The 25,816-nt window shown below is 35.9% G+C and overlaps 1 protein-coding gene and 2 long non-coding RNA genes across 7 annotated transcripts in view; 1 reads left to right on the top strand and 2 right to left on the bottom strand.

The window, feature by feature from the left end:
- Positions 1 to 2,592: 2,592 nt before the first annotated feature.
- On the bottom strand, positions 2,593 to 5,843 carry IZUMO3 (IZUMO family member 3). Of its 3 annotated transcripts, XM_077148011.1 has the most exons (8): positions 5,636 to 5,843; positions 5,349 to 5,534; positions 5,139 to 5,213; positions 4,902 to 4,991; positions 4,670 to 4,687; positions 4,124 to 4,204; positions 3,616 to 3,706; positions 2,593 to 3,289 (listed from the first exon to the last, which is right to left on the bottom strand). In XM_077148011.1, the coding sequence occupies exons 2-8, from the start codon at positions 5,455 to 5,457 to the stop codon at positions 3,169 to 3,171; spliced, it is 585 nt and encodes a 194-aa protein (XP_077004126.1). In that variant the 5' UTR covers positions 5,458 to 5,534; positions 5,636 to 5,843; the 3' UTR covers positions 2,593 to 3,168. The 3 variants fall into 3 exon arrangements, with proteins under 3 accessions (XP_077004126.1, XP_077004124.1, XP_077004125.1); XM_077148009.1 differs by having other exon boundaries at positions 5,349 to 5,842; XM_077148010.1 differs by lacking the exons at positions 4,124 to 4,204; positions 4,670 to 4,687 and having other exon boundaries at positions 5,349 to 5,843.
- Positions 5,797 to 25,816, top strand: part of LOC143673469 (uncharacterized) — a 124,143-nt gene continuing 104,123 nt past the window's right edge. For 2 of the 3 annotated variants that reach the window (XR_013170381.1, XR_013170379.1), the window contains exons 1-3: positions 5,797 to 6,307; positions 7,733 to 7,927; positions 8,454 to 9,518. This is a non-coding gene — a long non-coding RNA (uncharacterized LOC143673469). The remainder of the gene's footprint in view (positions 6,308 to 7,732; positions 7,928 to 8,453; positions 9,519 to 25,816) is intronic. The other variant, XR_013170380.1, reaches the window with a different exon arrangement.
- Positions 16,446 to 25,816, bottom strand: part of LOC143673470 (uncharacterized) — a 32,624-nt gene continuing 23,253 nt past the window's right edge. The window contains exon 3 of the long non-coding RNA XR_013170384.1: positions 16,446 to 16,551. This is a non-coding gene — a long non-coding RNA (uncharacterized LOC143673470). The remainder of the gene's footprint in view (positions 16,552 to 25,816) is intronic.

Raw genomic sequence — 25,816 nt, 5'->3', positions numbered from 1 at the left:
ATTGTAAACACATAAAACACAAGAGAACCAGCCCCTCCTCACACTTGTGATTCTAGAAATGATAAAGACCAGACTTGGGTTTGCATCAAGAAATTGCAGTGAGTTGTGCAAATAGAAAGATCCCACATTTGAAAAACAGTTGAAAGCTGATGGAAATTCAACACATAGGCAGCATCTCAAATAAAGGCTCGCGTCTTCTGGGTAACACAGAGTAGAAAGATGGTAGAGAACATACTGAACTTTTTTGCTTATTAATAAAATAGTTTTCTTAATAATGTATGACATTGCTGTCTGCTCCTTTCAGCTCACTTAGAGTTATATTTTTAATTTTGCCATCATGTTGGGATCTTTAGCATCCTGTTCATGGTCTTTGTCACTTCTCCTCTATCCTGTACTTGGGTGATCTCAGTTATGTTCTAGCTTTTCTACTTATTTTTATTCTGATGCCTTTGAAATGTGTTTCATTAGCTTTTTCTTCTTGCTATATTCATCTGTGTAAATCCAAACACTGAATGGATTTGTGAATATTCCAACAGAGCCAGTAGTTAGTATTTTGAAAACTGAACTTAGTCTCTTTCCATCAAACTTACTTCTTTCTGTATTTCCTGCTTTAGTGATCAAGAGCCAGACACTCAAAAGGAAGAAAACCAAAGTTCCACCAGCTAGGTAAAATCAATACATATTGTATTTCATTCTAGGCTTTTTCTTAAGCCTGGCATTTGTTTTCAATAGTTTTGATTATACCATATTTAATAAAATTAAGTATAGCTTTTTAATTTATATTAATTTTTTCCACAAATTGTTATATTTTATCATGGTACTAATACAATTTATCTAAAGAACATTGGTGAGTTTTTCTTAATTCTTCCCATGTCAATAATAGTAATTTAAACTTTTATTAACATTATCTGTTTCAACTAGCTTTTAAATATTGCCGTACCGTAGTTTAAAGGAATCTCTTGAGATTAAAAAACATCTATCTGTACTTTTGCTCCACTTACATTCCTACTATTTTTAATATGTCTTTTAAAAATTTTTTTTAGCAAAGACTTTTTATTTTTTAGTTAGCTTTTTATTTTATCTCTAAATTTTGTGTTTTTATATTTCACTCATTTATAATGTACTCTAATATTTTCCCTGTCTGCACATTCTTTGAATTTATTTTCTTCTTTTCCTAGCTTAGATTGGATGCACTATTCAAATTGTTATATACTTTTCATTTAATGATATGTAATCATAAGCTTCTAGCCTTAAATGCATATATTAATCACACTTTATAACATTCCTTTTGGGTAGCTTTTGCCTGATGTTATTTTATTTTCATGTTTAACCTGTCATGCTATTTTAGGTTTCTCTCATAAATAGTTAATATGACCAGATTTTGAAATATCTGATCTAAAAACTGATCTTCTGACTGATAAATTTATTCCATCTATATTTGTTTTGATTATTATTGTGCTTTCTATTTGCTTCTTTTTTCTTCTAACTTCTCTTTGGTTAACAGCATTTTATATATCCCTTCTTTTTCTCTCTGCAATAGATTTTGTATATTCTCTTTTTATCCCTTAAGAGTAACTAAAAAATATTTCATAATAATAAAGCTTAAAGTTTATGTATGTATATATATGTGTGTTTGTATATGTGTGTATGATATGTATGCATCAGTATATGAATATATGGTAAGGACCTTAGAAAATACTACTTTTATCTAAATCCCTTTACTCATCTTTCATTTGTTTTGTTTCCTCTTTTCTCATACACAAATATTTAGTTCTCTCTTTTTTTAAATTCAAAGTAGTTTTGCTTTATTTTATGGTTAATATTCATTTGTATTTATATTTGTTCATGCATTTATTTCCTCAACTTTTCCTCTTATATCCTTTTCCTGCTTTTGTCACATTAACTTTCCTACCCCAAATAGACATGATAAGATGATACAAGGCTGACCAAGTTTGAGAGGGAAAAAATTGCCTTTCTTCCTTGGAATGTTTCCCTGGATATTTCTAATTTATTTTCCAAGGTATTTGTGTCTATGTGTGTGTGGATTGTTTTGCAATTTCTGGAACAGAAATGACCAATAAACCTTATTATTGATTTAAAAATATTGTAGTTGATTCAAGGAGGGATTAGATTTGACCTTTTCAAGTCAGAGATATCATCTAAAGACTCTTGCACAAGTCAGGTGAAAGATATTTTTCCTCCAAAGAAAGAACCATAAAGGTTTTCAAATATAGTTTCAGAAGGTTTTATGGACTAATTCCATTATAATAATTTACAATTTATATGATTCACTTAATGCATTAACTCTTCATGATAGTTACTCTTTAAAAACCAGTTGTGCAATGATTGAGTTTGCTTTCTTATTGGAAAGACTAATGATTGAGAATGTCTGTCTTGATTTTTATTCAGTACTGCTTTGAGGTTCTTGCAAATGTACTAGGATAAGAAAGTACAATAATTTGTATAAATAATAAAAACAAATATATAAAAATTTATTTGGGATAGTCATATTATTGAATACCTAGAAAACACGGAGGTTCTAATTTAAAAACTAGATTAAGCTGGATATAAGATGAGTATGCAATGGGCATATTAAATATAATCAATAGTTTTTAATTTTATGTCATTCTTGTAATAAGGACCTAGAAGTAGAAATAGGTAGGTAGGTAGCTAGCTAAAACAACACCTTAAGTATCCAATAGATAAATGATAGATTTTGAAAACATATATATCTGCAAGGGAGATGATATAGTTCATGTCTATAGTTTGGAAAGACCCCTTTTAAATTAACAAGACAACTTAAATAAAAATAAGGAAAGTATATGAATAGGCAATTCACTGTATGGCCTAATTATAGTCAATGAGTTGATAACCATATATTCTTTACCATCATGAAGCATATCATTTTTTATGTATGTTGCTATATATCATTGTTTCTTTTTGAATGACTCTGAGTAGATCATTTGCTCTCTTCTTCCTTCCATTGTCCCAGGATATCAATGAGGATCTTCACTAGAGACACTGTAAGTTCTATCCCAGTTCTAAAATAGTATAAGATTATGACCACAAAAGAGCTTAATTTCCAGTTTTCTACCCTGAGTCAATATTTAAGAGACTCATGAAAGCCTCCTGGCTGTGTCTATGTATTTATTATCTAGTTCTCAAGTCTTATTTCCCCTCCTTGTCCTCTGGCATGTCCATTAATTCTTCAAGTTTCTTTTCCAAATATTTCCTCAGTGACCTTCGTATTGCCTTCATCTTCCTTCGATGAGAGACACAGATGTGGAATCTAGAATTAAGAAAGAAAGTAATCCCAACCTCAGTATCAACAGCCAACTCTTTAAACACTCACTATATAATTGGTTTCTCCTCCTTTTTTGGATACCTATCCTAAAATCCTTTCCTCGTGTTTCATTGTATATCTTCCATTTCCTTTTGTTCCAACTATTATCCTATCAACCTTTCATCCATTTCATTTCTTTCAGTGTTTTAGCCCAGAAATCTGTCATCCTTTCTCTTTACTTCCATTTTTGTGTGTGGAGTGGTGGTGGTGGTGGGTGGTCTCTTCCAAAGGAATGCTTAGCCAAGTATTTCTATGGTGGGAGGAAAACTCACAGTAACAGAAAGCTTCCCAATACTGTGCCTTCTGCCAGCAATATAAGAAATAGTGAAATCTCTTGTTTTTCAGCCTTCTTTGGATCCTCTTCTGGAAGGAGAAAATGGAAAAAAGAAAGTGAGCCTGGAGAGGAGACATATCCACTTTTGATGTCCTCTATATCCAAGCAGTTTGCCCTTTATACCACATCCATTGCTGTCTGCTGGTTCTTCTACCTTTTATTACTCTCGGTCCCCTAGGTTCTACAAAAATTTTGTCCTTGTTGCTCCTAACCTAATTCCTCTACCACTACTCTAGCCACCGGTCATTTAATTTCTCAGCCTTTTGATTGACCAGTGCCCAATGATTCATACTGCTACAAATTTTGCCTAACATTTAGCTCAATTTCTGAACATTAGAGTGATCTGCAGTTTCTGACTTAAAAAAAAATATTTGTTGAATAAATCAAGGGAAAGCCCAGTTCCTTGTTTCCTGACCCCTCAAACTGTCACTCCATAATTTTGCTACCTTCACAATATTCCCCTCTGAAGCACTGGGTAGTAATGCGAAGACAGCTCCAACAATCAAGGATGGGACCTTCAATCACGACTAAAAAAGAGGAGAAGAAAAATAGTTGGAAGGAGGCCATGGCACTGAGGTTCCCTAGATTATATATCAAATATGGATTATATTTCAGGAATTCTCAGGACTCTTAAGCTCACATTGCTGTGAATTCCTCCTTCCCCTAACAATCAAGCTCCTTGATGGGTCAAAACCTTCTGTAATTTAAGTCTGATCTCTGGGAAGAAGTTGGAGAAACAATGCCTCAGTTTTATTGGGGTGATGAATTGCAACTATAATTTAAGAGGCCTCGGAGTACCTCAAAAACATATGGGATATATGGTCTTTCATAAACTAGAGTTTATTGGAAGATATTATTGACAGTCCCCTTGTAAGTAAAATGCTAGGATTTGGGGTCTTAGTGTGACAGGTGGGAATGTTGGGATCATATAGAAAAAAGGAAATGGGAAAATAAGGGCTGAAACCTCAAGGCATCACATGTACTGTACTCACTGCAATCTTCAGAACAAGCTGAAAGAGAATCAGAAAGTTCTAATAAGTTCCTATCAACCAAGAGTTTACCATGTTTATACCCAAATGTTCCTTAATTAGTTATCCATTAAGTTCCAGCCACCCAGCCACCCATTCTAAATCACCCAATTATGAAACCATATTCCTCCTGCACTCCTAATTTTCTATCTTCTTCAGATAATTTCATTGTTCCTAGATAGACATTTTTCACTACCAAGTTCAGAGAAGGCCTTTAATGTTTCTTTCAGTATGGATTCCAGGTTATGACGGACATCATGAATCTTGCCTTGAAGGATGATGGCACCTACAAGAGGATGGAAAGGACATCAGAAAACAGGAGTGGCCTGTGCCTTCAGAACTTAATCCTAGTTGTTTTGCTTTGCCTTCCCCAAACAACTTTCCACATACTTTCTTAGGCAATACAGTTTTTAACGTTATGACAGTAACTTACCTTTCCATGTTTCATTGCCTAGTTTATAAAATTCATTCTTCAGCCATGTTCTCAAGTTGACAACATTTTGGACAGCTAGAGAAGAAAGGGAAAGGTACATGTGGGGTGACAATTACATCTTTTGGGAAAATTTTGTAAACCTGGTGCTCTCTTCCCTACCTCCCTTCTCCCTTTAACCCCCAAACTCTCAGGGACTCAAGCTTCCCTCACCCAACACCCGAAGCATCTTGTTCCCGTGGGAGACCTTGGAGCTTATATGGAGAATCTCCTTCATCTGCCGTCCAAGCAAATGAGTTCGGCCAGGGACATCTGGGGGCATCAGCTTTGCCAACAAGAACTTAACATCCTCTATGAATTTGGGGTCACATTCCAGACAGCCTTTGACTCCATGTAAGACTGCCAGGGACAGGGGCAGGAGCAGGAGTAACCAGAGGTCACCCATCTCCTTGCTCCAAACCCCTCTCCCCAACAGCAGGTTGTCCTGGCAACTAGTTCACCTAGTTCCTTTTTCTTCAAAAATCCAGAAATGAGAGTCTTCTCCTGGATAATATAACTCCAACTTTTCTTCTATTTCCATCCCACTTCTAGGCAATCTCATTTCCCTAAGGGTCTTTAGTGGTTTTCTGACTTTTGTCCTTCATTCCAGAGAGAGGGAACTGCCAGCTGGAGAGCAGATACCTGAGTTCTAAGTATAGAACACAAAGAGGGAAAGAAGTCTTGAGCTCACAAAAGCAGAGTTCTATGTAGGAAGATGTCTCAGAAAAAGCGTTTTGTTAGTTCTCTCCCTTATTTATGTCTTTGGTAGAATCCTACATACCTCCTCACCATTAGAGTAGAAGCTATTCATCTTTCCTGAAAGTTTCAAAGCCTCCCCGGTCTGTATGAGCCTCTACAATCTGCCTTCTCAATAGATTGCTCTAGGAAACTTTAATTTCTTGGCAAAGTAAAAGAATGGAAAAGAGAAGAGAGACCAAACCTTTGATTTACCTTTCTTCACATCTGAATGTCAGAACAGGATAGTTCTGAAATCTGGAAAGCAATTGGAAAATGAGAAGGACATATGACCAAGTATCTGGGAAGAGCTCAGTGTACAGTATAACACAGAAATGGTTGATGGAAGGATCATAAGACCTTGGAGATTGCTTAACCTGAACTCTACTTTTACAAAGGTGGTAAGAAAGGTCCAGAATATTGAGTTGCTTGGGGTCCCATTCACTGTTGCTAGCAGAAGTGTTTGGAATAAAGGAATGGATGTCTACATATAATTGATATAGTTGATAATAATTGTTCGTTTTAACATAGCTAAGAATTTCTCAGAAATTTAGGCTACCTTTGCCTGTAGGATGATTTTTCCAGCCATGCTATGTGACTATTTTCTGCCTTTTTTGGAAAGAGGCTGAAGGCACACTAGAAACAACAGCTGAGATATATATGAGGTATATATAGCAAGTGAGAAATCAGTAATGTTCAAGGGTGTTTAGGGGATTCATCCTGAAAGTACTAATGATGGATTACATTGACATTAAGGAGATAATCAGAATTATCTTGGGATATTCTTTGGAATTTCATTAATGTAAAATATTTGAGCTTTGAGGAAGAAGACCTCTCTGGAGATTAATAACATAAAATGTTATTTTTAATTAAAATAAAACTTTTTTTTACATGGTAGACAAAGTCTAAAACCAAATTCTAGATTGATTATGCTAGTACTTGATTTGGATTGGCATAGAAAGGATGTAATTATTAGTATCTTGAATTCATAAAACAGCTAGTGGAAGTCTTTTGCAAGCCACAGGGCCTTGACGGGGCCAGATCTTTAGGGAAGACCACTAGACCCCGACCAAATTGAGAGAGAACAGGTCTAAATTCTCCACGTGCAGTTTCCCAGTAGATGCCACCAGAAGAGTCAGAGACAGGACTATACCAACTCTAAAGAGTTTTGACACGTTGTCAAGGAATAAAACAAAGATCGTCAGTTTAAGGAAAAAAGTTTTAAGCTATGTCAATTAATTTTCCACACAAGAGAATGCACACAGGGGAGATTTACACTGCATGGTTCACTGAGGGGAAAAGATAAGTTTTTTAGATTTAGAAAGGGAGAATTCATGTTGATTATACTTCCTACTATTTTAGCACACTATATAGGGTAGCTTGAGTCCATAGTTGGCTAGCTGTTGGTGAAAACAAGCTTGATTTTAAGTGGTTAGGAAGGCATTTTAATTAGGCCCAAGAGGGGTTTAGATCCCAGGGTTACTCAAAGTCTAGGATTCCTTATTAGTTTCAAGAGTTTAGAGACATTTTGGGTGAAACATAACACTCAGTTTTGATGTCTGCTGGACAAGTGCCACTGTAGGCAAAGAACTGCATAATATACTCCCCTGAATCCCATTCACCACACTGGGCTATAAGTCACCTAATTAACCCTACCCCACCCTGTTCTTATACCTCAGTCCTGGAAAGAAGCAAGGAAAGCAAAGAAAAATGAAAGAATGATCTTTCTAAAATAAATATAGTTACCTAAATAAAGTGCTTAAGTTACTGGATCAGATTGAGTTTATCATATTGTACTAAAATTGCTTTTATCTTCCCCCCAGCAAAGTAAGAATGAGGGCTCCAGAAAAAGCTCAGACCGATTCTAGAATGGGAAGAAGTTGTAACTCCTTGTGTATCTGACAGTAGTGTAAATTAAGTTTTGGTCCTACAACATACACATCAAGCTATCTAATTCTCAAGACAAGCCTGCATTAATGCATCCATTTTACAAATAAAGAGCCTGATGATCAGAGAAGGTAAGGGACTTTCCTAAGGGGGAAAGAATTGGGTTTATGATAAAAATTTGTCTCCCTTCAAAGTACATATTCTTTCCAAGATAACAAAATGTTTCTGGAATAGAGTCAATCATCATATGTGTGCCTTCAACATTGTCTCAAATTAACAAGAATAGGGCTCCTCATGGAAAATTATCTTTGTGATTAAAAATATGATGGGTTGTTTTTGCTTTCCAGTAGATTTTTTTTTGTATGATGCATGGTGGGTATCATATTTCATTCTTTTTCCATGTGAGTATCCCCTTATTGCAGCACCATTTGTTAAATTTGCGTTTGCTTGGTTTATTGTTTGTTTGCTTGCTTGTTTGGAAAGTGTGTGGGCTGGAAGTCAAACCCAGGTCTCCCTCGTGGCAGGCGAGAATTCTACTGCTAAACTACCCTGGTACGCCCCCATTAGATTTTTAAATAAATAGCCAATAATACCAGTCATCTTTTATTTTTATCTCCTCACCCATTTCTTCTTTTCCCTTCTTAATTTCTTATATAGAGGATTGGAAGAATATTTGTATTCAACTAGGTCCATTTGCCTATCAGTTAAGTACAAAATTTTCTTTAATATTGTATGTAAATAGGCATAGATATTATTGTAGCTTATTTAAATAATTAGAATAAAAAATGCAGTATTACTCCTTTTCAGCCTTTAAAGGCAATTAAGATAAATAATAAAAACAACTTTAAGAAAACAATAACCAATAGCAGCAATAGGTAGCATTATTGTACCAAAAGCCTGTATTATATTCTGATTTATATTCTTTACGTTCATAATTTCTTCTCATGCAAAAGAGCTGGAAGTCTTTATTCCCATTTACAGCTGAGATCACTGAGATTCTGAGTACTTAAGTAATTTGAGACAGATTATGCAGCTTTCAGGTGGCAGAGTTTGTCTTCTTATTCGGTTTTGACTGAATCCAAACATGTTTTTTAATCACAAGGCTCTCTTGCCTTTTATTAGCCAAAGAGGGGGTAAAAAGCACTCCCTCCGTATCTAATGAATTGGTGTATTTATGAAAAACTAACACTTAATGGGAGGAGCATTGTGGCCTAATGTATGATACTCTGGTCTATACTTTGGCCCATGTAGGAACAGACTTTGCTCCTAAGAGTAAATATACAGTTAAGAAGGAAACTTTTAGTTGAATTCAAACTTCATGGTCATCATTTTCAAGAAGTAATTTTATTGGTGGCAATTCCTTTGTATCTTTCTGAATGATAAAGCCTTTCATTAGTATAAAATTTTACATTTGCACACTGCTTGCAGAGTTGTATTTGTCATCTTGCCGTGAAATCTTATTGAATGAGTTTCCTCTTGATTTTTTTCCTAATATGATAAGTAAATATTTTCTGCTTAAATACAACCAGTTTTCAGTTCACTTCTGTTAAGTATTGGCTTATCCATCAATTCACTGGAAATTTAATTGTTGTAACTTGCAGGAATATCTGAAAAAGGGGGTCTGATAGAATTGCCATCTATTATCATAAAGTGACATAAAAGGAAACTGAATAGGCAGGATGATTTCAGTTCAGCAGAGGAAAGAAGTCGTTCATCAAATGGGTCAGTAACTAGTGACATAAGCTCTTAAAATTAAAGAAGGTATGGAATCTCCATTTCTCATTGAGATTAATGGTCACTTCTCCTAGGGTTGGGCAGGTCTGCCTTGGACTTAGTTGAATGGGTATCCTCTCCTTGCTGACATATATTCTATAGTATGCAGAGAATAATAACTCAAAAAGTATCAGTTCTATGTTAATTATTCCCTAAATTTATTGAAAGTGTAAAAATAGATATAGATAATGCTTAATTTCTTTTATAAAGAACAGAAAGTTTGGTAGTACATATACTAGGTGGGAAGTCAGTTTATTGGTCAAGATCCATATTCTACACATTATTATATTTAGCAAAAAATGCACCAAGATGGATGCTAGAATGAATCCTGACTCTCTCTCTCTCTCTGTTTTTTTGTCCCAAATGGTAAAAGAAATCTTGTAAAGAAATATATAAAATGTTTTTCAGTTGCAACTATTTGAGAATTTCACCACAAAAACTCTGTAAAATATCTCTCTTTTTCTGGTGCCTTAAGGAAAGACCTTGGCAAAATGTGCATTGACCACTTTTCATTTATGCCAGCATTAGCCCTATGTCTGAAGGGCATATGCAATAAATTGTTCCTACATTATCTCATTTGCAGTCTGAGTTTTATGAGTGCCCGTAAAACAATTACCATATATACATTTTACAATAAATGGGTAAAGTGGCTGCAAACAATATGGAAAAGTCAATAATTAATTTTGGATTTCCAAATGTAGTGGAGTCACTGGAGCTTTCTTTTCATCTCAAAAGAGATGGTTTCTTTGTTAGGAATATGCAAGCATGTTAATTCATTACAGTGTGGTTTCTCTTTTCCAAAGCTTGTCAAAGGTCTAATTTATGTGCAAGACTGAAAGCTGTTTAAACGGATAATATGCCTCCTTCATGAGAAATACCACCCCTTTATGCTCCATTAAATTCAGACGTTGACTCTATAAGCTACGTACCAATTATTTCTTTCCAGAAACAGCAGCACAGTTTTTTTTTCCCCACAAAGGACAACAGATTATTGCAGGCTGCTATTAATCTCCACACAGTCCACATAATACACAGGACACTAGGGAGAAAACAATTGAGTAGCTATTTTAACATTTGCAAAACGATATGTGGAGAGAAAATAAAAAATACGTCTTGTCTGATTGCAAACCTCCTGTATTATTTCAAATCTCCCAAAAAGATAGACAAAAGCCCTTAAATTAATCAATAATAACCTCCTGTGGTTGAAACAGTGCCTGTAAAGTGAACGGGCAGGATATTATTTGCTTAATTTTTGTTTTCCCCAAAATCATGTATAGCTGACCACTGCACCAACCAAATATACAATTCAATTTTGGATGGTGCAAGAGTGAAATACTAAAATGGGTACTTGTACAACCACAGCATTGCTGGATGGGCCAATGCTCATAGAAATCCCAGAAAAATATGCTACTAGTAGCTCAAAATTATCTGTCATAGGCTAATATTTAATATAATGGTTATTAATCATTTTTGGTAAATTGTTTATAAAATATGGATATTGATTCTGATTCATGTATCAAAACCCAAGAATAAACTTAATAATGGGAAGCCAGAAGCTAAGTTATTTGTGTAAATAATTTGACTTTACTCATTCATCCAGCTGAAAATATTTGAATGATGACTAATTAGCCTTCATTCACTAAATATTTATTGAAAACTTATTTGCTAGACACCATGTGTGCCAGTTGAAGCTATTATTTACCCAAGAAAAGCCATGTCCTTTAATCTTCATTCAGTATTGCTGAGTGGGATATTTTTTATTGTTTCCATAGAGATGTGACCCACCCAATTGGTGGTAACTTTTTATTAGATGGTTTCCAAGGAGACGTGTCTCCACCCATTCAAGGTGGGGTTGCTTATTGGAACCTTTTAAGAGGAATAATTTTGGAAAAGGCTTCAGAACTGACAGAGCACACACAGCCAGAAACCTTTGGAGATATAGAAAGAAAATGCCCCCAGGGAAGTTGTCGAAACAGCCTGAAGAGAACGTTAGCAGACATCACCATGTGCCTTTCCAGCTGAGAGAGAAACCCTGAATCTTTCTTGAGCCAAGGTATCTTTCCCTGGATGCCTCAGTTTGGACATTCTTATAGCCTTGCCTTAATTTGGACATTTTCATAGCCTTAGCACCATAAACTTGCAACTTAATAAATTTCCTTTTTTAAAAAATGATTCCATTTCTAGTACATTCTGTTCCAGAAGCTGACAAACTGAAGCACCATGCTAGATAGCATCAACAAAAGCAAGCAAGCAAGTGGAGCTCTGATACTCTAACCTAAGTAGCTTTTCTTTTATATGCTCTTATGTCATTTTTGTGGATTCTTCTTCACAAAATAATGTACATCATTTTTTGGAGGTAGAATATTCTGATTCACATCAATCAAAGTATGTTCTGGAATGCTAATTGAGGTTAAAAAAGAGGACTATGCAAAGGGAATCTTAAGAGCAGGATTGACAAAATGATTTGAACATGTAACTCTGCTTCTCAAGGTACATCTTGTTGATTCTTCAGAAAAGGTAGTTCTAAGTGTTGAAAACATGCATTGCCTACAGAGGTAAAGGCTAAGTAGTTAAATAAAAGTGGTACTGACTTAAGCACTGATTTCAAATATAAGATCTACTCCAGTAAAATTTCAAAGTATGCTTGAGTAAAATTTACAAAGACATCATCTGTTCTAGTCGCCAGCCAACTAAGCAGTGAACTTATGAGCTGAGACTAAAGGGAAGCAAAACATCCAAAAAAAAAGTTTGGTCAAATTAAAACTTCTATTTTAATATAACTGAGAATTATTGAAGTTACTTGAATTTACTGATGCTGAACTAACATTTTCAGTTGTCTTAACAGTGAATAACTTCTTCTACCATATTTTTACTAATTTATTCACTGTCAAAGAAATTCTGCTTAAAATTATTATACAAAAATAAATTATTAATGGAGAAATATTCACTTTTTTAAAGCTCAATTTCATACAAAAGCAATTAGTTTTCTTGTGCATTTACTGACGATGTTAGCAAGTAATTTAGAACACAAATGTTTAATCAACTCTTATGTGTCCAGTACTTTTAGAAGTACTACGCCATTTAGTTCTTTTAGAACACAAATGTTTAATCAGCTCTTATGTGTCCAGTACTTTTAGAAGTACTAAGCCATTTAGTTCTTACAGCAGCCCCATGAACAAAGTTTTGATTGCTCCATTTATTAACTAAAGAAACAAGCCAGAAAAAGAAAAGTTACTTGTCAATACATATGTATCCAAAGAGGGCAAGAGTTTGGATTTTACCTCAGATGTGTCTAACTGCAATATACACACTTCACTGAAGTAGATACATCAAATAAATATCTTGTTATATATTTCATCCTTAGCCCAAGAGAAAGGATAAAGGGATTCAAGAAGAAGGAGAAAAGGGGAGGACTATTTTTAGTTTGGTTGAGATGAGAGAAAACATGAAATAGAAGGCAAGCTATTGGAACAGTTTAATTAATTCTCATGCATATCAAAATTGGGCTATAAAACAGATTTCATGCTAGTGGTTAATATGAATCTAGAAACTTTTTTTTTACCTCAATTGGGGGCTTGGAAAATATTGGTAGGTTAGAGGAAAAGCCCAAACATGTGGCTAGGCTCATATGATAAATACGTAAGATAAATAGGGAGTTTTTGTTAGGCTGAAATTACTAAAGACGAAGTCTCTCAGCTTTAAAGAGGTGACCCAGAGATTCAACACTCATTGAAACACTGAAGCATTGAACAGACTTCACATTGTATGACCTTGGTCAAGTCAGTTACCCCTTAAGATTCTTAAAGCTTTGCATCATTGACATGGTGATAATAAAAAACCATACTTCATAAGGTCATTTTGAGGACTAAATGAGATTAGGTGCTGTGCTGGCTTGAATCTGTTATGTACCCCAGTAAAGCCAAGTTCTGTAATCCTCATTCAATATTACTGGGTTGTATCTTTTTTATTGTTTCCATGGAGATGTGACCCACCTAATTGTGGGTGGTAACTTTTGATTAGATGGTTTCTATGGAGATGTGTCTCCACCCATTCAAGGTGGGCCTGCTTACTGGAGTCCTTTAAGAGGGAATCATTTTGGAAAAAGCTTTAGAGACATCAGAGCCCAAACAGCCAAAGACTTTTAGAGCTACATAAAGAAAACACCCCTAGGGAAGCCATTGAAGAAGCCTAGAGAGAAAGCTAGCAGAGGGCACCATGTGCTTTTGCAGCTGAGAGAAAAAGCCCAAAACTCATTAGCCTTCAGGAGCCAAGGAATCTTTCCCTGGATGCCTTGGTTTGGACATTTTTATAACTTTGCCTTAATTTGGTCATTTTCATGGCCTTAGAACTATGAACTTGTAACTTAGTAAATCCCCCTTTTTAAATGCCATTCTGGGGCGGGCCACGATGGCTCAGCAGGCAAGAATGCTTGCCTGCCATGCCAGAGGACCTGGGTTCAATTCCTGGTGCCTGCCCATGTAAAACAAATAAATAAATAAATGCCATTCTGTCTCTGGTATATTGCATTCTGGCAGCTTTTACAAACAAAAACACATGCTAACACCAGTACCTGATTTAATTAAATGTAAGTGTTCATTAAATCTTAGTTGTTGTTATTGTTGTTATAAATAACAAATAGTCTTCTTCCTGGCTTTCTCATTCAAAAGTGGTTAGACCTTGCACAAATCTTTGGATCCCTCTAAGTTTTAGTTTCTTCACTTCTAAAGATGTTTCTAATATACTATAAAGCTTATCCTGCAGGGTTGATTAAACTGAACAATGAGTATGTATTTTATCAAATATGTTTTAGGAAAAGTGATGTCTTGGTGATGTCCTCAATATAAATCCATTGAGTCTTGTCAGTTCACATTGCCTCTGTTGCGTTTAGCAGAGGGTCACTACCTCTGGCTTAAATAGTATGATTCACGTTTTTCTTGGTTTTCTTTATTCATTCTCCTTCTCCCCTTTCTGTCCAGTTCTTTTTAGTTTACTTTGAAGAATGCAGTTTCTTCATTGACACCTTAATTGTGTTCTACAGGACCCATCAAACCTCTTCTATTCTTACTCTACTTAATCTCAACCACTCCCAGGACTTTGACATATAAATTTCTATCTATGGACTAGCCCTCGACCCATTGTCATCTTCATTATAAAATGAAATTTCCCAAATAAGGCTTGACCAAAACCAAATAATCAGTGCTTCCCCAAGTATATTGAATAAACTTTACAAAGCAATCCCATTATTCTACTAGATACTGATATAGAGGTAAATGAGATATAGTATCAGACTATAAAAAAAGATATTTATCACAATTATTAGCTATAGTCTTTTGGGAGGAATTACGTAACCTCCAGAGGAGAAAAGAAGCAAATATAGCCTAGTTCATCTATGGCAGTATTACTCTGAAATATATCTTCCGCTTTCTCAATAATTTTCTTCTTAATGAAATATTTATTCAGCATCATTTGTGTGAGGAATACACAGTTTTCTGAAAGAATAAGGAAAGATGATCATAAGACATAGAGAAGAATATTTCTAGCTTCAAGTTTTTCATATATTGTGAGTTCTATGCTATTCCTCACACGAGGACTCATTGTAAATTATCAAATAATATAGCTCTTGGGTTACTGTAACTGTGAATTACCATGAGAAATAAGAGTCCTGCTGTAAATATTCCATTAGGCAAATAACTTTTCTTCTGATTTTTAGTCAATCTGAAGGAGGGAAAAAAAAGTCCATCAAGGGAAAATTGATACAGAAGACTGGATTGAAAAAGAAATTATCTTCTAAACCGAATAACTCTTCTTCAGGAGATAATTACTTACCACTTAGAAACTGCTGATTTCAGCAAAGGCCATAATAAGAAATATGCAAAAGTTAGATTGATATACAAGTATCTGACTTATCTTCTTGTTGAACTCATATTTCACTTCATATGTTTAAGGAATTGAAATACAGTTTACAAACAGTTTTCTCATTTCAGGCCGCAAAACTCCAGATGGAAAGGACAACAAAATGGCCTCCAGAAACCTTCCATTTTAAATTCCAGATGCTTACAAAATGCTTGAACAAATACAACATGCCCCATTCCTATACTTTGTGTGTGAAGATGGTATAGAGATTACTTCTAGTTTGTGTTAGCAAATTACATTACAAGGAAAGAAAAATTTAAGATTATTTAAAAAGAGGAAAGCAGTGGCAAACTATCAACTATCATCTAAAACTATTTGGAAATTAAGACAGAAAATACAACTTTATTGCTAAAGGGGTAGCTGGAAAATTATCAGTAAAAGTCAGGAGAGGAATAATTCTACTTGTAGGTCTCTGGATGGGAGAAAGAATATGGTGGCCAGGGCTATCATGTAAACAGACTTTTATCAGTATCTCCTATTTCTTAAATACAATGTCTTGTGCCATTTTGAAGAATGGTTTCTTAACAAACTGGCTATATTTTATTTTGGAAAAGTGAATAAGAACTGACCAAAATGGGATATGTTGTCCATTTGAGAAAATTCTAGAAAACATTTTATACTTAATAACAGGGATATAATTTTCACTGATCAGGACAGCTTTACTAAGATTCAGTGGGCACTTGCATTCTTTTTAACTTGCATAATAAATATGCCCATATTTGTTTTTCTTTTGAACTGGAAGAGACTAATTCTAAAGAAAACTGCCAAAAATCTATACTAAATTTATAGAAACATGCCATGTACAAATGCGGTATGAATAACAGGGAAATCCAATATTTTTTAAGATATGTCATTTAAATACAAATAAAATCATAAAAAGTAGTGATCTTTTTAGAGTGATTTACTGGAATTTGAAATAAATAGATACCATGGCAAATAGAAATGCTCCTTACTTATCTGTATTTGAAAAACAAAATCCAGGTAGTTCTGATGCCTTCTTGATGAATCAGGTCCTTTGTGTAATGCGAATGATGGAACTCATCCATTTTAGTGGCAAAGAATGGAGATGCTAAAGGAAAGATGAATTTGTAATCATTCTTTAAAAAAATTGCTCTGCCAATATGAAAGCAAGTGAGAGAGAGAGAGAGAGAGATGCAGAGGGAGTGGGGGAGAGAGAGAGACTGACTCACAACATGATTATCCTCCTCGTATCTCTTTTCTTACAAAGTTGATCAGATTTTCTACAAGCGGATCACCTCAAATAACCAGAAACAAAAGGTTTATACACACACAAAATAGAACAACTTTTTGTCTTGCTTTTAATTCTTCAAACAGTTATATGGAATATTAACTCTCAATTCCGGAAACTGTACAGGGAGCATTTTCTGTGATTGTAGTTTAATTAGAGAGAGAAGAGGTAAAAAGGATAGGAGGGGAGGGGAGAGGGGAGAGAAGGTGAGGGGAGAAGAGGAAGGAAGGAAACAAAGGAGGGGAGGAGAGGATAGCTGCAGATAACTCTTATGTCTGATTTCGTCGTTATCCCATCTTTTACAGCTGGCAAGTGCCTTTAAGTAATAAAAGACCAAATGTCAAATGCATGTTGAGAAATGAGGTTTTAAGATGGCAGCAAGTTTTATCAAAGGGTTGATGAATATTTTAAATCTACTATAATAATAAAGTTAATCAGTGAAGTCTAAATTTTATCAGCAAAGTTTCCAAAATGATCACAGTATCTACCTGGTGAAGTTTACAACCAAAAAGTTTAACATATTGGGTATAGGTAGTCTCTCCACAAAATACACACATAAAACAGTACAACAAAAGAAGTTTTGGGTTGTAGCTCATAGCTTTCAATTATGGGACATTTTAACCAGAACTCGGTTCTCTGGCATGTGAAATGGAATCTAAAATACATACATGCAACTTTTAAGTACAAAAAGTTACCTGTGGATGGTTTCCCAGAGAGAACTGATTTTTATTATATAGCTAAAATATATAGATAATGTGGTATGTTTTAACATTTTAAACAAAAAAAATGTAGATATTCTAAAGTTCCATAGTTCTTTTGGGAATGTGGAAAGAGAAGAGAGTCATCACTATTTGTTAAGCCTTGTATGTTCTTATATGCCTCCCAGCCACACACCCACCATACTCTCCACACACTGCCATTAAACCTCATTGCCCATTTGTTGAGTTTATTTATATCAAGGGCACAGAAAAGTAGGAACTCTTTCCAGGTGATATCTTAGCACATTTCAGAACAGTTGGCGATAATTGCAAAATATTATCCAGACTACTATTATCAGCAAGTGAAACTGACTAAGCTTCCTCTGAAATCACATTATTTGTGATTGACCCTAGTAATTTGCATGTGTATATGCTTATATGAAGGTAAGGTCATATTCCATTTTTCCTTATTTTACAGTCATAATTAAATTATTATAGAAACCTACAAAATTGAGGAGTCATGACTTTCCTCATAGCATATTGCTGGTCTTTGCTAGATTGCTAACATTTGTTGTTAATTAGGATACTTGTGTTTACTATTCTTTAGGTCAGTGGCTTGTTCTAGAATAAATAATTATTCACATTAGTAATAATCCTAATTACAGTGTAGTGTCCCATTGATTTTCTCATTGATCTTCACTATATCATCCTATTATTATGAGTGTCCTAAGGGCAGCAAGAATAATATTTTAATTTTTGTGTACCCAAACTTCTAACACAGTGCTTGATGCATTAGATATGCTCAGTAAGTGTTTATTGGACATGCAAAAAAATAAATTAGTAAGTTAAGACTGTGAGTATCATATGACTATTTTACTGGGGGAAAACTGAGAATTTAAGACCTAAACAAGGTCACAGCTAATCATTGGTTGATTCAGTATTACTACAAACCACTACATAATAATTTATTGATCAAGGAAAACCTCAGTTATAATGTTAGGTCTTATGTTTCATTTAATACTCTTCACAACTCTGTGAAGAAGGTATTGATAGTCCCCCTTTCTACAGATAAAAAAAAAATAGTTTCATGAAAGTTTAGAAGCTTGCTCCTGGTCGCGCAGTTGGTCCAAAGCAGAGGCAAGATGCAAATCCAGATCTGTCTGTGCCCAGGTCTCATGTCCTTTACACTGTCCTGTGCTGTTCATCCTATTATCTCTCTTCAAGTGTTCCAGACCAACACAGTCCAAAGGCCAAAGAACACACCAAGCAAAGAGTTAGACATGGGTTTTATTTGAGACTTACTAACAGGAGACAGCTCTTTCCTGATGGCAGCTGGTTGGGGAAAGGAAATCAGTGATCCACAAAAACAAGAGGGAGAGGAGTGCCTTTACAGTTTAGCTGAATCTCTGGAGAGTTGGTAACCAACAGTGATTCGTGGAGAGGAATTTTAATTGCTTTAAGAATAATGTCTGTGCTCTGATCATGCAGGCTGCTATGTGCTTACAGCTTCATTTAATAAGAAAGGGGGTACCAAACCCTGGAACCACCACAATCCATCCCATGCAACAGTCTGCATTGACCACAGGACAGACATTGCATTCATATGCCACCACAACAGTATAAAAGACAACAGAACGCTGGGAGTCCCTCACACAGAGAACAACTTTACGTATCTTCATTGACGATAACATAGCCAAGAAAAGGTATCAAACCATTCCACTGACAAGTGACAAAACCTATTAATCTAGTCCTTGATGTGAGGATTCTTTTCCAGATTTTCTGATGAGCTGAATTCTGCCAGGCCAGCAGGGTGTCCCATGTAGTCTAATTCACAGGGCTCACAGTCCAAGGCAGGCCAGTGGCACCCAATGATGGCTGTTCAGCACACATTGGGATTTATCGTGACTGCAGGTTACTGCAGAAGCCCATTGCAAAAAGTGTTTGCTGTGACACTAAGGGCAAACAGAATTCAAGCTAAATATCCATCAGTAGACAAAAGTGCTCTTGAAGAAGGGGCATTATGAGGGTGTTTAAAATGCCACATATATTTTTTCTTCCTGAATTTGCAGGGAGCTTTTTGGGGTTACATCCATGATTAACCTAGGCATAAGTGTCCATTCTGTGCCTTGAGATATGGGGAGTCCCAGGTTGGTTACATATAAATTTTGGGCAATCCCAATGTTCCATGGGTTTAGGATTTCCAACCTGTGCAGTTGCATTGGTCAGGGCCATGGCCAATCGACCTATTTTCCACAATTTCTAGTGCCCTTGGCAGAGGCAAGAGTAAGGTATTTTTATTACCTCACTGCAGTTGTATCATTGCTTTCCCTGTATTCACAAGGTTGACATAGATCCAGCAGCTACTAATTTAATGGGAGTGGGAGCAGCTGCTCAGGGCTATGAACTGAGGCTGGTGTGAGCCAGATACAACTAGTGTGCTTGTCTATATCTGTCCTGGTCAAAAAGTGCCTTCAATGCTTAGCACAAAACCTAGCCTACTTCACTTATGGCATTATCTCTGCAGGATTGGCATTGTCTTTATGACTGTGTGATAGTGAGGAACCTGCTGAGCTTAAAAATCCATGTGAAATCAACTGCTATTCTCAAACCCCAAACATGCCACAGCAGGGATGGACCAAGGCTTCTAGCATATAGAATCAATTCATGGAATTCAGATGGAGTATATTTGGCTTCAGATAGTTTGGCTGCCACCAGATATTTCCCATAATTGGGCAGACCCTGGAAGGTTGTCTATCCAATTGTCAGAACAAATAGTTAATGAAACTCCTGGTTCATGAAGAATGACATTCCTCACTTAGCCCAAATGCTAAAACCTAATTAGGAAAAGCTATCCCTGGGAATGAAATGCCTCCTAACAGGCTGCTTTTGAGTAAGCCCTTAATTCAGCTTGTTGGTTGCTTTGCATAATCCCAGTTTTCCACCATGTATAGTCCATACTATGTTGCGTGACTGCTGCTTCTACATAGGAAACTGGTCTTAAGATATACATCAAAGGGCTTTTGTTGATTATATTGCGCTGTAGCAGATAAGTTTTTCATTTCATTAATGTGTTCAATTGTGCTCAATTGTGCACTGCCAGAGTGAGACTTAGTGGCAATGCTCTATATCCACTCCTGTATGGGATGGCTCTTCTTAACTTCACAGGGCATTTCTGATTTAGTCCTTTAACTTTCAGGTGTAACAGGTAGCACACAGTTGTTTTTCTAAGGAACTGTACCACAGTTCAGCTCTTTTCTAGAGCTGAGACCAAATGCTAATGGAAACTTGTTTTCACCTTTCACCTTTGCTACAAGCCCCAGCCAAAGCCAACATTGATACTGGCCACATCTACTTCACAAAGCACAACTAGATACACACACACACACACACACACACACACACACACACACACACACACACCACCACCACCACCACCCATCTCACCCCCACCCCACACCACCCCCCAGCACCATAAAGCATAAGATAGTACAATAGCCATTTGACTTTCTCAAAAGCAGACTGTTATGAGGTATCCCATTCCTAGGGATAGCTTTTTGTAATTAGGTTTTAGCATTTGGGCTAAGTGAGGAATGAAAGATTTTCCATACCCCAACAATGTTTGACAGGGCAGCCAAAGCATTGCAGTTTACTATAATTAATTGCCCATCCCAGATTCTTAAGGTGAAATAACAATGAGCACGAGGCTTCTTTCAGTTCTGAGAAAGAGTTATGGTTAACATGACAATATAATGTTACACTTCTTCACATAGCCAAATATTTTGCTACCAGACTGTGGCAGATGATCAAGTCATGTAAATAGCTTTCTGAGAACATGATAAAAATCCTTTCTTCTCTTTCCCAGGTGAAGGTGAAAACAGGCTGACTGGCCCTATTTAATGGAAAACTAAAGAATTTAGTGTTAATTCCTTGTAAAGAGGCATTCTTTGGAACCACTGCACACAAAGGGGCCTTACTCCACCCCTTGCCTCCAAAACTCCTTCTTTTTTCTCCTTTTCATGATCAGATAAAGAATTTATGGGATCTCCAGCCTTTGGGTCTCAATGAGGGGAAGTCAAGGCACTCCCCACCTGCCCCTTAGGCAGTCCATACCCTCTTACTCTAACATACCAGCATTCCAATATTTCCAAACTCCTATCTACATGGTATAATCTCCCACACAATGCATCCCTCAAGCCTATGGATTTCTCTGTCATTCTGAGACAGTCTGCTGTAGCTGGCTGTACCACACACAACAATGGCCAACTGGCTGCAGCACAGTCAAGCAAGTGGGCGATTCCTCCCCACATCAAGGAAGCAGGACACCCCAGGATTACTACCATGGAGTTTCCCATCCCAATATTCAGGCCTTCTGTGATCAGTAGCTCTTTGGTCTCCTGGTTGGCTCACCAAATGTTCCAGACCAGCACAGCCATAAGACCAAAGAACACACAAAGTAGAGGGTTAGACATGGGTTTTATGTGGGACTTACTAACAGGAGACTCTTCCCAATGGTGGCCAGTTGGGAAATGGAAATCAGTTATGCCCAAAAACAAGAGGAAGAGGAATGCCTTATATAGTCCAGCTGAGTCTCAAGGGAGTTGGTAACCAATAGTGATTAGGGAAAGGAAGTTTTAATTACTGTAAGGATAACATCTGTGCTCTGATCATGCAGGTTGCTATCTGTTTAACACTTCATTTCCTACAGGAGGGGGTCTTAATTCTTGGATCACCACAACAAGGTGAAGAAAAATTATTATAATGTGCTATATAACATGTTCTGATTTAAAACTAACACATGAATTTTCAAGTTAAGAAAATCAATTTTGTCCTAATCTATCTGCAGTGATTCAATCAATCTTCTCAGTGATTACCAGGCCACATGTTGAATCTGTGTGCTGGAACTGCGATAGTGACTGATTCATGTGGGAATTATTAAGATGTCATAGCATAAAGAAATCAGTCCATCTTTAACAAAGTTTGTAAGCATGAAAATATATATATAATTTATATACTTGTGCATTTTAATTAAATATATTTCTGAAAAAACATAATGTGCTGAGGTGTTACATCTAGGACCATTTTAAAGACATAATTTTACAAATAGTATATTATTATATTACTAAGCTTTATAGCTTAAAAAAGCATATTACTATAGTTAATTCATGTAATGGATTAACATGTTCACTTAGTTTCTATAATACAACAGTTAGTAACTAGGTGCTGGGGATACATCAGTGAGCAAAACAGACAAATCTCCTCTTCCTCTGGAGCTCACAGTTTAAATAGACCAGGAAATGAATGATTAGAACTGAAGTAAAGGCCTTATAGGATAAGAACAAGATTTCAGGAGAGTACAGAAACATGGATTATCTTGGGTGCTCAAGAGAGTTTTCTTATGATAGAAATAAATTTAAGCTAAGATCTGAAAGATGAATAGATGTTAGCTAAGGTGAGAATTTTGAGAGACCATTCCACATAAAGGAGGAAGCATGTGCAAAGTCTCTGAAGCATGATAGTATAATTAATTCAAGGAAATGAATTTAAAAAACTGAAGAAGTTGTATTGGATTAATATAGAGAGTAATGTGATATACTTGCAGAAAGAAGTAGGGGCCATTGGGAGTCCTACAGGAAAGGTTAAAAGTTTTAGTCTTTAGCTTAAAAGCAAGGAGAATCCATTAAAAATTGTTGGAAGCAGTGATTATGATTAGATTTGTGTTTTGATAGATTACCAAAGGATCAGTTTAGAAGACATTCAAGGGAGTCAGAATGTATGTAGGGAAAAGAGTAGCTATTGAAATATAGTCAAAGTGAAAAAAGTTAGATTTTTTCACTTTGCCAGTGAATGAATGGATTTTGGATTTTATTTCTATTTCATGGAACTTGCTTATTTTAATTAGTATGCAGATAAGATATGGCACCCACTGAAGATTTTTCTGAAGGAGCAAGGTAAAAACTAATACTACAGAGTAGGTTTGAATGGACAGTTAAGAAGAAGGGGTGGAAGAAGTATTAATTTGTTTCTCGTTATACCCTGTGATATTTTTCCAGTAAAGGCTTATTCACAAAAATGGATAATACTGGAAGAGGAGCAAGTCTGGACAGGAAGGTTTATAGATAGTATAATATAGTGGTTAAGAAACTGGTATCTAGACCCAGGAGGCCTATCTTATGTTTAATTCTAGGGTTTGAAACCTGTTTGCTATATGGACTTAGGCAAATTATTTATACTCTTTATGCATCATTATAGCACTCTGTAAAATAAAGAGGATTTTGATGATGATATTACCTGAGTTACTTGGCACATTACATGGCATGTAGACAATAACTTGATTTCTTCTTCTTTTTCTCCTTTTCCCCCTCCTCCATAGTATCCCACCAGATCTCATAATGTATTTTTAGATCTTCAACAACCATTTCCTTAAAAAATTGTGAATGGAGGATGGGAGGGAATCAGGGTGCAATTATGAGAGTGCAAGTCCAATGTTGAGGTGCTTAAATATCCCAGCATTCCAATGTACGATTACAGAATGATGGACACTAAGGAAGTATAAATGCTAAGTGCTTCTATTGAGATTGTGTCTTGCTGCTTTTACTTAAGTTATTTTCTTTTTGTCTTCCTCACCTCCCTCTGGCATTCAGTAATGGGATAGTTTAAGCAATCAGTAAACAAGAAAGAGAGTGTGATTTATTCATCTACTATTTCATTTCACATATTTTCATGCCCATCTATTGGGCAAGGTAATTTGCAAGGTGTTGGAAATGCAAGTATAAAAAAACACAGTTCCTACATTCAAGTTGATTACAATTTAGTGGAGATAGGCAAAAAACAAAAAACAAACAAACAAAAAAACATGTAAAATTAGAACACAGAATGATAAATGGAAATATATCCTAGTAGTTAACAGCTTATACTCTGGTGTTGGATACAACTGAGTTGAGAATCTGAATTCCATCACTCACAACTGTATAGTCTTGGGTAGTCAGTTAATATCTGTGGTGATACCAATAGTAATCAAAACACGAAGGTGTTATAAGGATTAAATAAGATGAGTCATATAAAATGCTTATCACAATGCCTGGCATATAAAATATTGTCGATATTGGTGTTTATTACCAGCATAATAGAAGCATACAGATGGGAGAACATTGAAAGTGGAGTGTCATATACTTTTTGAAAGCAAGATACAATCTATGTTGGATGCTTAAAAGATTAAGAGGGATTAGGAAAGGCAGAAAAAGTAGAGAAGTTAATTCTAGGCTAAAGCGTAGAAGTGCATCATGAGCCTATGCAGTGCTGTAAGAAATTCTACAAATTTGTTAAAGTGTGAATGTGGAAAATTCAGACCATGGAGGGCTTTGGGTAATATTAGGGCACTGGAAACCACCCAATACATCTCTTTGTGCATCTTGGCTGTGTGTAAAACCTCAATATCCTTCCAATGAATTAATAAATATCCTTTTCTTAATTTCAGCAATTCAGTAATTATATTGCCTGTAGTACAAATAAAAACAATCCAGTACATCTAGTTGAAACAAGTTCAAAATCATTTTACTTGCCTTTGTGATAATGGAAGGAGTTAAAATGCAGCTTATATGGGAGTGAAGTTTTCTAAAAACCCTTATTTTTATGATGCTGGAGTTAGGAAACCTGTCTTTCTTATAACTGACCTGGTTGTTCCCCTCTCTCTTAATACTCTTTGTTTTAGTTTGTTAGAGCTGTTGGAATGCAATATATCAGAAACAGAACAGCTTTGAAAAAGGGAATTTAATAAATTGCAAGTTTACAGTTCTAAGGCTGTGAAAATGTCCAAATTAAGGTACCAACAAGAGGTTACTTTCACTACAGAAAGTCTGACACCATTCAGAACACCTCTGTTGGCTGGGAAGGCACGTGGCTGGCCTCTGCTGAGGTCTCTGGCTTCTAGACATCTCTCTTAGCTTGGAAAGCACATGACAATGTCTGCTAGCTTCCTTTTCTCATTTCATAAAGCTTCCTCTGGGGTGTTTTCTGTCTGCATCTCCAAAGATCTCTGGCTGTGTGGGCTCTGTGGCACTGAAACTTTTTCCAAAATGGTTCCCTCTTAAAAGCTCCAGTAAGCAACCCTACCTTGAATGGGTGGAGACACATCTCCATGGAAACCATCTAATCAAAATTTACCACCCACAATTGGATGGATCACATGTCCATTGGAAACAGTAAAAAAAATCCCACCCAGCAATATTGACTGAAGATTAAAGAACATAGCTTTTCTGGGGGTACACAATAGTTTCAAACCAGTACACTCTTCTTCTCTCCTTAAGGGTGGAGAAGTTAGCCTGGATTAAAGCCCAACAATCTTTGTCTCTCTTGGCACTTTTTATACCCTTATAAATATGTAGATGGGG

The sequence above is a fragment of the Tamandua tetradactyla genome, chromosome 2 (genome assembly GCF_023851605.1).
Source record: "Tamandua tetradactyla isolate mTamTet1 chromosome 2, mTamTet1.pri, whole genome shotgun sequence".
Classification (NCBI taxonomy): Eukaryota; Metazoa; Chordata; class Mammalia; order Pilosa; family Myrmecophagidae; genus Tamandua; species Tamandua tetradactyla.
This window is presented reverse-complemented; position numbering and strand designations above follow the sequence as displayed.